The 15,572-nt window shown below is 47.8% G+C and overlaps 1 protein-coding gene across 1 annotated transcript in view; it reads right to left on the reverse strand.

Moving 5' to 3' along the window:
* Positions 1 to 15,323, reverse strand: part of LOC135199034 (coiled-coil and C2 domain-containing protein 2A-like) — a 169,899-nt gene extending 154,576 nt beyond the window's left edge. Inside the window, exons 1-2 of the mRNA XM_064226950.1 lie at positions 15,159 to 15,323; positions 3,466 to 3,561 (exon numbers count right to left, since the gene is read on the reverse strand). Coding sequence (XP_064083020.1) covers positions 3,466 to 3,561; positions 15,159 to 15,323 — 261 coding nt within the window. The remainder of the gene's footprint in view (positions 1 to 3,465; positions 3,562 to 15,158) is intronic.
* Positions 15,324 to 15,572: the final 249 nt, after the last annotated feature.

Below are 15,572 nucleotides of genomic sequence, written 5' to 3' on the forward strand. Positions count from 1 at the left end.
GACCCCCTCGTGAGATATTGAATTTTGTGAGGCAATTAGGTCTAATAATAGTAGACAAATTGATTTGCACTAGGGGACGAGTGTCCCAAATTGAAGAGATGAAACATTTAATTCTTTTGCCTGCTAAGGGACACTTAGTCAGAGCATACTTAAAGTATTTGCATTGTTTGCACCTCCGTTGTAATGTCAATACGCTAATGGCGATTTTTCGACAGAAATGCTAGACGCCGGGCCTGAGGTCAATTGCTAAGCAAGTTGTACGGAAGTGTCCAGAATGCGTGCTAGCATTCCAACCACTGATGAGACAACCACCACCACCCCCTCTGCCGAAGGAAAGGATCACCTTGCAGAAACCATTTGCCGCAGTCGGCGTGGACCACACCGCAGCCATACAAACCGAAACGCGACCAGGCTATATCCTCCTCGTGACATGCATGGCCACCAGGGCCGTGTATTTAGATTTCTGCCCCTCCTTAGATGCGGAGGAATTTGTTCTAGCTCTTTGAAGATTCAGTGCTACGCATGGAGCCCCGACCATAATCACTTCTGATAACCACCAAACATTCAAGACGGCCAGCAACCTCCTTCAGGGACTTTATGAAGAGGATGAAGTCCAGCAGTTCCTGAGGAGGACTGGCGTAGAATGGCGATTTCAAACACCTTGTGCGCCGTGGAAAGGCGGTTTTTTCGAGCGTCTGATTGGTGTCACAAAACGTGCCCTTCAGATTGCCCTCGGGAGAAAGTATCTCCCGGAGGCCCACGTATTAACTAGTGAAAGAGGCGGAGGCGGTAGTGAATAATAGGCCGTTATGTATAGCGGTGACAAGTGCGAGGACGAGGTCCTCACCCCCTCTCATTTAGTGCGAGGTCACTTAATCAACTTAATGGCACCTGTTTTGCCAGATGAAGACCTTAATGCTACCTTCACCTCCCGAAGGCTACGAGATCGATATCTTAAACTAACAGACACTTTGAAAGCCTTCCGAGAGAGGTGGAGGAAGGAGTACCTGAGTGCCCTAAGAACCCTGACACGATTGTCAGTCTGGGGAACCCACCAAGCTGCATCCCGGAGGCTTTCCAGAGATTCCTCGTAGTAGTAGTAGTAGGACAACGAGAGATCCTCCTACGGGAGTAAAAATGATGAGACAGATATCACGTTTTAGAAAAAAGCATCCCAATTTCGGACAGCAGAGAGGGGGCAGGGGGCGGGGAGCAGGGGGAAAAGGGCCCACCACTTCCGACACATGAGACAGTTCAAAGCTCAAAATCAATCGGTCATATGAGCACCCAGATACCACAATATGGTAGAAGTAGTAGTAGTAGTAGTGACTTATGAACAAATGGTTCCCGAGTGTGTAGCACAACCATTCTTCCCTCAGGACTCCCAACTGAAAAGACCGACGAGGACTCACCCTGAATTTCTCCTTCAGTTTCGAGATGTCGGTGCCCTCGGTTCCTTTTGACACTTGTATTCCATCCTCCCACTGGAGGGGAGTCGATGATTTGACTCTTGTTGGATTTTGAGGGCTGGTTTCTGGATAGTGATGCTTGCTGCTTCACCTGTTAAGAGGCTACCATAGTTGTCTTTTTGTGTATGACTTGGGTGCCTTCTATCAGCTCTTGTTGTGGGTATCTATACAGTGCTGGTGGATGGCCCATTCAGAGATGTATGCTGGCTCACAGACATCAAACCGACTCCGAGTATCCAACAAGAGTCGACTCATATACTCCCCTCCAGTAAGAGAAGGAATGCACAAGGCAACAGGACCAGCCAGCATACCCCCCAAACAGCCAGACGCATCACGTCCATATTTTGTCACCAAGCAAAGCCAAGTAACATCCTTTCTCAAACCAACATGAACCTTGAGCCATAACTAGAGTAGAGCATTTAGACACGCGAGTTCACAAATTTTAAATAACACATTTATGAATACACAGGCATTTGTATATGTGTGCCTTTTACATATGTTGTCCAGTTCTATTAATTTTTGTACTGTACCTAATTTGCAAACAAAATTGTAAGATTTGACTGAATTTTAAGCACAAATTTAAGGTAACACTCAGCTCAGCATATGGTATCATATTTTTAATGGATCAAGAACACTAGCTCCAGATGGAAGCTTAGTTCATTAGTTGTCTCCGATGTTTAGGGGCAAAATTACCCCGGGCCAGGTCAGGGCTCAGTGCCCTAAATGAGGTAAGGAAGGTGAGGTCTGGTTAGGTGAGGATATGGATTGGTTAGGTTCATTTTTGCCTGCAGAACCTGTTCCCTTAATTCTACACTTGACCTAGCACCTCAGTGGCTTGGTCGGATTGGTCTTGGCCTGCCACCTCTGTGGCCGCAAGTTCAATTCTTGAGCTTTCCATTGAGGGATCAGAGATGTGTATTTCTGGTGAAAGAAGTTCACTCTCGACATGGTTCGGAAGTCACGTGAAGCCATTGGTCCCGTTGCTGAATAACCACTGGTTCCATGCAACGTAAAAACACGATACAAACAATACATCTGACCTGACTAGTAATTTAACCACAGATTCACAGGTTTACTTCATATATCATACAAACTCATTGTATACAAAACTGTTTTTGAATGTTTGCACTTTTAATCCCTTGACCAACCAGTACCCATGCAGGTCTCAGGGTCATTCTCTCCACACGATGATGTAAATAGGTCGTGATGCCAGATTCCAAGTCGGTAGTCATTTGATAATGCCACAGTTTGGCGAAACAGTTGTCATGACAGAAACCAATAAATGGAAGGAAGTCTGCATATTCTTCACCAGACTTTACCTTCCTAACCTCACTTAGAGCGCTGTGCCCTGACCTGACCGAGGGAGTTTTGCCCACCCCACCAATGGACTACGTAACCTTTCGTTCAGAAGTAGTGTTAGAGACTGATCCCATCATTCTGCAAACTACCCAAATATGACAATAAAGTGCTACATACTGAGTGTTTCCTTGAAATTGTATATTTCAGTAAAAGCTTACATTTCTTCTGTTCGCAAATGCAAAAAGTAAGGTGGAAACTTGAATAAAACTTGATAACATATGTAAATTCAAATTGTCTGTTTATACATAAATGTGCATAATATTAAATTTGAGTGTATGTGTGTGGCTAATTGCTCTACAATAATCACTTAGTCTATATACACCCTTGTACATAGTAGTACTATTCAGTTCCTGTCGAACGCAAAGAAGATATTCTAAACTTTATGGACGATAGATAAACATATAGACTTTGCAGCTCCTAAATATACCACTCAGTATAAATAGCAAAGTAGATATAGGTGCAAAGGGTTGATAAACTGACTACCTATGTATTGTAGACTACAATAGATAAGTAGTCCATAGTGTAAATATGTTACAATTTGATCACAGCTTTCCCAACATCATTGTGACCAACAGCCTTTACCATCCAGGCATCGTGAAACCACTTAACATAAATGGACGAACTGCCTCTGTCACACCTTTTCATCTTTTGGAATCACCCTTACTAATTCAAATTCAAAAAGTTTATTGATATACATCAAATGGAGTGCAGCAGCATATGCTGCTATACTCACCTACAAAATTCAAAAGATTACGTTACACTTATATTATATTTTGTTCATGAAACTTATATATAGCTGTATTCTCTGAAGTCGGACAGAATTTCTAAAACTTACGACACACGTAGTGGGAGTTAGGTGGTTAGTACCCATTCCCGCCGCTGGGAGGCGGGTATCAGGAACCATTCCCATTTTCTATCAGATTTTCTCTGTCGCCGGTACTGTAAACACCTGTTTCCAGTACCTCCGTCTCAGGATTTTGGAAAACTTCTTGGCTAATTGAGTATCCTATTGACTTTTGGTTTTTTGACTTTGGATCGGTAGCTAGGCACACGTTGATTGTGGATTGATTTGGATTTTGGCTTGTTTTTTCTTTTAACAAAGATGTCTGGGTCTAGTTCGGCTAGCGCCAGGGTGTGTGGTAAGGATGAATGCAAGGTGAGGCTACCGAAGGCTTCGGTGGACCCTCACACAGTATGTAAGAGTTGCAGGGGACAATTGTGTGTATATGATCATCGCTGCAAAGAGTGTGAAAGTTTGACTGATTCCCAATGGAAGGCGTATGAATCCTACGTTCGAAAGTTGGAGCGTGATAGGATAAGGAGGTCTTCCTCTAGGAGCAAGTCAGATAGTAGACAGGGCAGTAATATTTTTCCCTCTAACCCTCCTGTAGAGTTTGCAACTCCTAACCCTGTAGTGTTGCCTTTGGGCCCTCAAGTGGTGTCTGCGGAGGGTAATGCCCTTTCTGTTATTTTGGATTCGTTACGGAATCTCGAATCCAAAGTGCTCGCCTTAGAAAATAGGCATAGTGCAGTGAAGTACAGTGATAGTGCCCCTAGTGAAGTGGAGGGGGCGTCAGATCGGCCCTATAGGGCCTCTAAGCTGGGACCTCTGCCGGACTCCCAGGACTCAGGGAGAGGGCATGTCGAAGGCCGAAGGAGGGTTACGGGGATCCCCCACCGATTTGATGTCCCTTCAGCAGTACCTGTAGACGCTTCCCAGGCTGCTAAGGAGCGTGCTCGTGCATGTCTTCTGAAGGATTGTTTTTCGTCTTCCGACGCGTCCTCCCCGTGCAAGGGGTGGGATTCTTGTTCGGATTCGCGGCCTTTGAAGAGGAGCTTCCAAGAGCAGGACGCTTCACGTCCTGTTGTGTCTAGTCTGCGGTCTTCGCCGGAGAGCTTCGCTGCTTTTCCACCACAGAAGAGGACTAAGACGTCATCCGACAATGACGCCTTCGAGCGCCCCAGTCGCTCTAGATCCAGGGCAGTTCCTGTGAGAAGGAAGAAGGTGTCCCCTCACCCCTCGTCTTCTCACAGCCGCAGCTCTTCACCTTGCTCGTCTCTTTTGCCTGTGTTGTCGCCCTCTAGATTTCGTACTGCTCCCCAGCGTTCTTCTAGAGGTGACGGCGAACGTCTTGTGGCACGTTCTTCTTCGGAGAGAGAGCAACATCACTGCTTTCGGGGCAAGGATTGTTTTCCTGCTCCTTGACGCTCTCTTCTCTGCGTGACGCTCGGTATTCCGATCATGACGCTTCTGCTTTTGAGGACGTTGCCCCTGTTGGATCTTCTTCAGTGCTTGCTGCTTCACGCAGTAAAGAGCGTGCTTCTAAGCATGTTGCCCCACGAGCTCTTAAGACCTCTTGTCATTCTGCTGCGCCGCAGACTTCTCGTTTGGATGCCCAATGTGACGTTTGTTTTGACGCTCGTCAGGACGCGGGGCGTGACGCTTCGTTGGACGCTCGTAAGGACTCTTCACTGGACGCTCGTAGGGACACTCGGCTGGACGCTGACACGGACGTTTGTCGACGCTCAGACGCTATTCCTGACGCCGTTCGTGACGCTTTTCTCCCCCAAGCAACACCGCGTCTGTCTTTTCGCTCAGGAAGTGGGTTGATTCGTCCCTGAACCTGCTGGAAATGGAGGATGCTATATCTAGGTGCTTTGCCTTCATTGTCTCGGCATCGTTCTTCGATGAGACTTGGACCTAAAGGTCTTTTGCCCCTTCCTTCGGTGGTGCAGTCTAACAAGGAAGAAGGGGAGTTAAGCTGTCCTTCGGATGATGTGAACGAAGAGCAACCTTCTACGTCTGCTTCGTCGGATTATCAAGTCTTGGCTCACCTTCTCCGTGACTCGTTCTGTGAGACCTTTCAACCCTCTGCTCCGCCTTCTCCTCCTCCTCCTCCTTCGCAATTTTCATCTTCGAAAGCCAGCAAGACCTCGGGTTTTGTCAAGATGAGGACATCCCTGTCTACCAAGAGAGCTTTCCGTAAAGTCCACGAATGAATGGAGTCAAGGAAAGCGCAAGGGAGGAACACCTTTGCCCTGCCTCCGTCTAGACTTAGCAGTAAGGCAGGGATGTGGTATGAAACAGGAGAAGACATGGGTCTGAAGGTTCCTGCTTCTGCTCAAGGGGACTTTGCCAGTCTCGTGGATGCACCGAGAAGGTCACTCCTTGCTTCGGCAAAAGTGACATGAACGCCTTCAGAACTTGATCACCATCTGAAAGGCCTCTTCCGTTCTTTAGAGGTGTTCAACTTCTTAGACTGGTGCTTGGGCGTTCTGGACAACCAGTCTCGTAAGCCTGATTCGATTAGCCTGGGGGAGCTGTCCAGTGTCTTGGCATGTATGGACAAGGCCGTCAGAGATGGTTCGGAGGAGCTAGCCTCTCATTTCTGCACAGGGCTGTTGAAGAAGAGAGCACTGTTATGCAATTTCACAGCTAAGTCTGTTTCTCCCTTGCAGAAGGCGGAACTGTTGTTTGCTCCCTTTTCGAGCCATCTCTTCCCCCAGGCTATGGTAAAGGATCTTGCAGTCAGTTTGCAAGAAAAGGCCACACAGGACCTTCTGGCCCAATCGTCATGACGTCCTGCTGGCCCTTCGACGTCTTCAGGACATCAGTCTATTAAAAGACAGAAGCCCTTTCGTGGTGGAACATCTGCTAAATCCTCCCCCCGAGGAAGAAGCCTTCCCAGAGGAAGAGCCCCTGAAGAAATGAGAACCCTGTCCTTCAGTCGCTGGTAGGAGCCAGGCTACGTTTTTTCGTGGAAGCCTGGAGAGAGAGAGAGGCGGACACCTGGTCTCTCAACGTCTTAGAGAAAGGATACAAGATCCCTTTCGTGAAGCCGCCCCCGCTGTGTCCGACTCCCAGGGATTTGTCTCCCTCTTATCATCGGGAGAAACGACGAATCCTTTTCGATCTGCTCGAGCAGATGCTCGAGAAGCGAGCAGTGGAACAGGTCTTAGACCTGGAGTCACCAGGCTTTTACAACAGATTGTTCCTGGTGCCAAAGCAGTCGGGAGGGTGGCGACCAGTATTAGATGTAAGTCGTCTGAACCTCTTTGTGGAGAAACAGAGGTTCAAGATGGAGACACCTCAGTCAGTCCTTGGGGCCTTAAGACCTGGAGATTGGATGGTATCACTCGACCTTCAGGACGCTTATTTTCACGTCCCGATACATCCCCAATCAATGAAGTACCTTCGGTTCGTCCTGAAAGGGAAGGTATTTCAGTTCAGGGCTCTTTGTTTCGGACTGAGCACGGCCCCGTTAGTGTTCACCATCTTGATGAAGAATGTGGCGAGGTGGCTCCATCTCAACAACATCAGAATATCTCTCTATTTGGACGACTGGCTCATAAGAGCTTCTTCGCAAACCCGGTGCCTGGAGGACCTGCAAACGACTTTGACCTTAGCTACGTCCCCGGGACTTCTGGTAAACTTCGAAAAGTCACATCTGACCCCAACACAGTCCATCGTGTATCTGGGGATTCAGATGGATTCAGTGGCTTTTCGAGCTTTTCCGTCCCAGGAACGTCAGCAACAAGGCTTAGGGAAAGTATCAACCTTTCTAGGGAAGGATTCATGCTCGGTGAGGGAATGGATGAGTCTGCTGGGGACCATTTCCTCACTCGAGAAGTTTGTTTCCCTGGGGAGGCTGCACCTCAGACCTCTTCAGTTCTTCCTGTCAGACAGATGGACAGACAAGAACAACCTAGACATGATCCTGAGAATCTCGGAAGAGGTAAAAAGCCATCTAAGATGGTGGCTCGATCCGCTGAAGCTGTCAGAGGGAATCTCCCTCAAGCTTCAGAGCCCCGACCTAGTGTTGTTTTCCAACGCATCTACCACGGGGTGGGGAGCAACACTAGGGGGGGAAGAAGTGTCAGGCACCTGGAGAGGGGAACAGGTAGCCTGGCATATCAACCTCAAAGAGCTGGCAGCAATCCAGTTGGCGCTCCAGTTCTTTCAAGACAAAGTCTCCCGTCGCGTAGTCCAGGTCAACTCGGACAATACCACAGCCCTGGCCTACTTAAAGGGAGGAACGCACTCTCGATCCCTGTTCGCTCTAGCAAAGGAGATTCTCTTATGGGCGAAAGCACGGGAAGTCACGATCCTAACAAGGTTCGTCGCCAGAGTAGAGAACGTCCATGCGGATCTCCTCAGTCGGCAAGGACAACTGCTGCCGACGGAGTGGACCCTCCATCAGGAGGTATGCCAGGAGCTGTGGAGTCTTTGGGGATGTCCTCTAGTAAACATCTTCGCAATGTCGAGGACAATGAGGCTACCTCTCTATTGCTCCCCTGTTCTAGATCCAGGAGCAGTGGCAATAGACTCCCTTCTATGGGACTGGACCGGTCTGGATCTCTACGCCTTTCCCCCGTTCAAGATACTGGGAGAAGTGCTGCGGAAGTTCGCAGCTTCGGAAGGGACGAGGTTAACGTTGATCGCCCCCTTCTGGCCCACGGCAGACTGGTTCACAGAGGTCATGTCCTTCCTAGTAGACTTTCCGAGGACGCTTCCGTCGAGGAGAGATCTACTCAAACAGCCCACTTCGAGATGAGATACCACAAAAACCTCTCTGCTCTGAGGTCTGACTGCGTTCAGACTATCAGAAGTTGGCCAGAGCGGAGAGGTTTTCAAGGACCTGTGGCAAGAGCTATAGCCACCGTAAGGAGGCCTTCATCGATTGCAGTGTACCAATCGAAGTGGGCAGCTTTTAGGAGCTGGTGCAAGAAGAAGGGCGTTTCCTCCACCACGACCTCTGTGAGCCAGATCGCAGACTTTCTCCTTTACCTAAGACGAGAATTAAAGTTAGCAGTGCCTACGATTAAGGGCTACAGAAGCGTTCTATCTGTAGTCTTTCGGCACAGAGGCCTGGATCTAGCTAATAACAAAGATCTTCACGATCTCTTGAGATCGTTTGAGACTACCAAGGTGCCTCTCCCTAAGTTGCCTTCTTGGAACTTAGACGTGGTCCTTAAGTTTCTGATGTCGGCCCGCTTTGAACCACTTAACGCTGCGTCTTTTCGAGACATAACTAGATAGACTATTTTCCTAACTGCTCTGGCGACGGTGAAGAGAGTTAGCGAAATACAAGCGATCAGTAAACACGTCGGTTTCAAAGAAAATAATGCAGTTTGTTATTTGGGTATGACGAAAATCCCTCCAACCCTTGCCCTGTCTTTCGAAATTAAGGGTATGGCTGAGATCATTGGTCGGGAGCCAGAAAGAGTCCTGTGCCCTGTCAGGGCTCTAAAAACCTACCTGCGGAAAACGAAGGAATGTAGAGGTCCTTCTGAGAACTTGTGGTGTTCAGTCAAGAAACCAGATATGCCCATGTCTAAAAATGCTTAGGCATTCTTCTTGAGGGACACCATCAAGGAGGCGCACTCACCATGCAATGACAGTGACTTGAGACTGTTAAAGGTGAACGCCCACGAAGTAAGGGCTATTTCGACCTCGGTAGCCTTCCAGAGAATATGGCTCTCAACGACATTTTGAGTGTCGCCTTTTGGCGGAGCAACTCGGTGTTCGCCTCACACTACCTACGGGAGGTGAGGACGACGTACGAGAACTGTTATTCGCTAGGGCCATTAGTTGCCGCAGACACTATTTTGGGGGCAGGAGGTAGCACTCATCCTTTCCCATAGAAAAGGGTAGGTGAGTTTTTAACATTTGTATTGTTCTTTGGTTGTAGGGTCGACTGCCTAAGGTGGACTTCCCTTCCGTTAGCCTAATTATGTGGGATGTTTTTTTATTATGCTAGTTAGGTGGTGGGTTTTGCTTTGTTGCCCTCATAAGTATGGTCATGGTCTAGTCATATTGTGGTCATGTCCCCGTTGACAGATCATCTAGAGCGCACCAGCTACACAGGTCACTACCTTGCTGGCAACTCTAGTAAAGCAGAAGCAGACTTGGGTGACAGTAATCACGAAGTCAGCTATGCTAACAGGTAAGGAACCAAGATGTCAATCATCTACATGTATATGTTTCCTAAAATCCTATTCTGTCTCTCCCACCCCAAAAGGTGTGATTCAGCTATATACATATCTGACAGGTAAGTTTCATGAACAAAACGATATTGTTAAGATACAATAAAGTTTGTTCATACTTACCTGGCAGATATATATATTTTAAGTACCCACCCACCTCCCCTCAGGAGACAGTGGGGATAGAAAATCTGATAGAAAATGGGAATGGTTCCTGATGCCCGCCTCCCAGCGGCGGGAATGGGTACTAACCACCTAACTCCCACTAGGTGTGTCGTAAGTTTTAGAAATTCTGTCGGACTTCAGAGAATACAGCTATATATATATATCTGCCAGGTAAGTATGAACAAACTTTATTGTATCTTAACAATATCATTTTAACTAATTGAAGAGGTTTATCATTAGTCTGGGATCTTTATAAGCAACGTGGCATTTCTTCGTGTTATATAGTACTATTGGCTGATTAAGTGCTGCCAAGCAACTATGTATATATATATATATATATATATATATATATATATATATATATATATATATATCTAATAAAAGGAGCCCATAAAAACACCAAAATGTAGAGAGAAAAGTACTATATTTCAGAGACTGCTGTCTCTCTCGTCAGGTATATGAATGAGAAAAGTTTACAGAAAAGGTGGTATTTATACCAAGAGATCCGTCCACAAGTAAGCCAATTTAGGTCACCCCCGCTGATAATCTTCCTTTAATCTTCTTAAGCTTTCATTCAACCAACGCTTAAGAAGATTAAAGGAAGATTATCAGCAGGGGTGACCTAAATTGGCTTACTTGTGGACGGATCTCTTGGTATAAATACCACCTTTTTCTGTAAACTTTTCTCATTCATATACCTGAAGAGAGAGACAGCAGTCTCTGAAATATAGTACTTTTCTCTCTACATTTTGGTGTTTTTATGGGCTCCTTTTATTAGATGGAATTCTGTTGTTACAGAACATTTTTACCAGTCATATAATATATATATATATATATATATATATATATATATATATTTATATATATATATATATATATATATATATATATATATATATAAAAGGACAGGGTGACAAGGAGATAGCCGGTCATCAGGTGATAATACATTTATTGCCGACGCGTTTCGTAACACATAGTTACATCATCAAGGCTAAAAGAGAAACAACACAAATTAAAAACACATGAAACATAACTTTGACTTTAAGAGTCTCAACAAATATACAAAAAACATACATAAAATGAAAGCAATTTAAAAAGCACCTGCTAGACTAAAAAGTTGAAGACTGAGTGATTCGGAGAGAAGGGAGAAGCAGCGAAGAAAGCCGGTTCAACCCAGATACAACTGTACAGAGGAGGTGTGTGAGTTCAACTTGGGCACCAACTGCTTAATAAACAACGACTCTAATATTAGACATGGGCATATCTGGTCTCTTGACTGAACACCACAAGTTCTCAGAAGGACCTCTACATTCCTTCGTTTTCTGCAGGTAGGTTTTTAGAGCCCTGACAGGGCACAGGACTCTTTCTGGCTCCCGACCAATGATCTCAGCCATACCCTTAATTTCGAAAGACTTAGGGCAAGGGTTGGAGGGATTTTCGTCATACCCAAAGAACAAACTGCATTATTTCCTTTGAAACCGACGTGTTTACTGATCGCTTGTATTTCGCTAACTCTCTTCACCGTCGCCAGAGCAGTTAGGAAAATAGTCTTTCTAGTTATGTCTCGGAAAGACGCAGTGTGAAGTGGTTCAAAGCGGGCCGACATCAGAAACTTAAGGACCACGTCTAAGTTCCAAGAAGGCAACTTAGGGAGAGGCACCTTGGTAGTCTCAAATGATCTCAAGAGATCGTGAAGATCTTTGTTATTAGCTAGATCCAGGCCTCTGTGCCAAAAGACTACAGATAGAACGCTTCTGTAGCCCTTAATCGTAGGCACTGCTAACTTTAATTCTCGTCTTAGGTAAAGGAGAAAGTCTGCGATCTGGCTCACAGAGGTCGTGGAGGAGGAAACGCCCTTCTTCTTGCACCAGCTCCTAAAAGCTGCCCACTTCGATTGGTACACTGCAATCGATGAAGGCCTCCTTGCGGTGGCGATAGCTCTTGCCACAGGTCTTGAAAAACCTCTCGCTCTGGCCAACTTCTGGATAGTCTGAACGCAGTCAGACTCAGAGCGGAAAGGTTTTTGTGGTACCTCTCGAAGTGGGGCTGTTTGAGTAGATCTCTCCTCAGCGGAAGCGTCCTCGGAAAGTCTACTAGGAAGGACATGACCTCTGTGAACCAGTCTGCCGTGGGCTAGAAGGGGGCGATCAACGCTAACCTCGTCCCTTCCGAAGCTGCGAACTTCCGCAGCACTTCTCCCAGTATCTTGAACAGGGGAAAGGCGTAGAGATCCAGACCGGTCCAGTCCCATAGAAGGGAGTCTATTGCCACTGCTCCTGGATCTAGAACAGGGGAGCAATAGAGAGGTAGCCTCATTGTCCTCGACGTCGCGAAGATGTCTACTAGAGGACATCCCCAAAGACTCCACAGCTCCTGGCATACCTCCTGATGGAGGGTCCACTCCGTCGGCAGCAGTTGTCCTCGCCAACTGAGGAGATCCGCACGGACGTTCTCTACTCTGGCGACGAACCTTGTTAGGATCGTGACTTCCCGTGCTTTCGCCCATAAGAGAATCTCCTTTGCTAGAGCGAACAGGGATCGAGAGTGCGTTCCTCCCTTTAAGTAGGCCAGGGCTGTGGTATTGTCCGAGTTGACCTGGACTACGCGACGGGAGACTTTGTCTTGAAAGAACTGGAGCGCCAACTGGATTGCTGCCAGCTCTTTGAGGTTGATATGCCAGGCTACCTGTTCCCCTCTCCAGGTGCCTGACACTTCTTCCCCCCTAGTGTTGCTCCCCACCCCGTGGTAGACGCGTCGGAAAACAACACTAGGTTGGGGCTCTGAAGCTTGAGGGAGATTCCCTCTGACAGCTTCAGCGGATCGAGCCACCATCTTAGATGGCTTTTTACCTCTTCCGAGATTCTCAGGATCATATCTAGGTTGTTCTTGTCTGTCCAGCTGTCTGACAGGAAGAACTGAAGAGGTCTGAGGTGCAGCCTCCCCAGGGAAACAAACTTCTCGAGTGAGGAAATGGTCCCCAGCAGACTCATCCATTCCTTCACCGAGCATGAATCCTTCCCTAGAAAGGTTGATACTTTCCCTAAGCCTTGTTGCTGACGTTCCTGGGACGGAAAAGCTCGAAAAGCCACTGAATCCATCTGAATCCCCAGATACACGATGGACTGTGTTGGGGTCAGATGTGACTTTTCGAAGTTTACCAGAAGTCCCGGGGACGTAGCTAAGGTCAAAGTCGTTTGCAGGTCCTCCAGGCACCGGGATTGCGAAGAAGCTCGTATGAGCCAGTCGTCCAAATAGAGAGATATTCTGATGTTGTTGAGATGGAGCCACCTCGCCACATTCTTCATCAAGATGGTGAACACTAACAGGGCCGTGCTCAGTACGAAACAAAGAGCCCTGAACTGAAATACCTTCCCTTTCAGGACGAACCGAAGGTACTTCATTGATTGGGGATGTATCGGGACGTGAAAATAAGCGTCCTGAAGGTCGAGTGATACCATCCAATCTCCATGGTCTTAAGGCCCAAGGACTGACTGAGGTGTCTCCATCTTGAACCTCTGTTTCTTCTCCACAAAGAGGTTCAGACGACTTACATCTAATACTGGTCACCACCCTCCCGACTGCTTTGGCACCAGGAACAATCTGTTGTAAAAGCCTGGTGACTCCAGGTCTAAGACCTGTCCCACTGCTCCCTTCTCGAGCATCTGCTCGAGCAGATCGAAAAGGATTCGTAGTTTCTCCCGATGATAAGAGGGAGACAAATCCCTGGGAGTCGTACACAGCGGGGGCGGCTTCACGAAAGGGATCTTGTATCCTTTCTCTAAGATGTTGAGAGACCAGGTGTCCGCCTCTCTCTCTCTCCAGGCTTCCACGAAAAAACGTAGCCTGGCTCCTACCAGCGACTGAAGGACAGGGTTCTCATTTCTTCAGGGGCTCTTCCTCTGGGAAGGCTTCTTCCTCGGGGGGAGGATTTAGCAGATGCTTTTCCACCACGAAAAGGGCTTCTGTCTTTTAATAGACTGATGTCCTGAAGGACGTTCGAACGAAGGCCAAGCCAGGACGTCATGACGATTGGGCGGGCCAGAAGGTCCCTGTGTTGGCCTTTTCCCTTGCAAAACTGACTGCAAAGATCCTTTACCATAGCCTGGGGGAAGAGATGGCTCAAAAAGGGAGCAAACAACAGTTCCGCCTTCTGCAAGGGAGAGACAGACTTAGCTGTGAAATTGCAAAACAGTGCTCTCTTCTTCAACAGCCCTGTGCAGAAATGAGAGGCTAGCTCCTCCGAACCATCTCTGACGGCCTTGTCCATACATGCCAAGACACTGGACAGCTCCCCCAGGCTAATCGAATCAGGCTACGAGACTGGTTGTCCAGAACGCCCAAGCACCAGTCTAAAGAAGTTGAACACTCTAAAGAACGGAAGAGGCCTTTCAGATGGTGATCAAGTTCTGAAGGCGTCCATGTCCCACTTTTGCCGAAGCAAGGAGTGACCTTCTCGGTGCATCCACGAGACTGGCAAAGTCCCCTTGAGCAGAAGCATGAACCTTCAGACCCATGTCTTCTCCTGTTTCATACCACATCCCTGCCTTACTGCTAAGTCTAGACGGAGGCAGGGCAAAGGTGTTCCTCCCTTGCGCTTTCCTTGACTCCATTCATTCGTGGACTTTACGGAAAGCTCTCTTGGTAGACAGGGATGTCCTCATCTTGACAAAACCCGAGGTCTTGCTGGCTTTCGAAGATGAAAATTGCGAAGGAGGAGGAGGAGGAGAAGGCGGAGCAGAGGGTTGAAAGGTCTCACAGAACGAGTCACGGAGAAGGTGAGCCAAGACTTGATAATCCGACGAAGCAGACGTAGAAGGTTGCTCTTCGTTCACATCATCCGAAGGACAGCTTAACTCCCCTTCTTCCTTGTTAGACTGCACCACCGAAGGAAGGGGCAAAAGACCTTTAGGTCCAAGTCTCATCGAAGAACGATGCCGAGACAATGAAGGAAACAAAGCACTAGATTATAGCATCCTCCATTCCAGCAGGTTCAGGGACCGAATCAACCACTTCCTGAAGCGAAGACAGACGCGGTGTTGCTTGGGGGAGAAAAGCGTCACGAACGGCGTCGGGAATAGCGTCTGAGCGTCGACAAACGTCCGTGTCAGCGTCCAGCGAAGAGTCCTTACGAGCGTCCAACGAAGCGTCACGCCCCGCGTCCTGACGAGCGTCAAAACAAACATCACGTTGGGCATCCAAACGAGAAGTCTGCAGCGCAGCAGAATGACAAGAGGTCTTAAGAGCTCGTGGGGCAACATGCTTAGAAGCACGCTCTTTACTGCGTGAAGCAGCAAGCACTGAAGAAGATCCAACAGGGCAACGTCCATCAAAAGCAGAAGAAGTCATGATCGGAATACCGAGCGTCACGCAGAGAAGAGAGGGGAGCGTCCAAAGGAGCAGGAAAACAATCCTTGCCCCGAAAGCAGTGATGTTGCTCTCTCTCCGAGGGAGAACGTGCCACAAGACGTTCGCCGTCACCTCTAGAAGAACGCTGGGGAGCAGTACGAAATCTAGAGGGCGACAACACAGGCAAAAGAGACGAGCGAGGTGAAGAGCTGCGGCTGTGAGAAGACGAGGGGTGAGGGGACACCTTCT

This window comes from Macrobrachium nipponense, chromosome 25 (assembly GCF_015104395.2).
Source record: "Macrobrachium nipponense isolate FS-2020 chromosome 25, ASM1510439v2, whole genome shotgun sequence".
NCBI classification, from domain to species: domain Eukaryota; kingdom Metazoa; phylum Arthropoda; class Malacostraca; order Decapoda; family Palaemonidae; genus Macrobrachium; species Macrobrachium nipponense.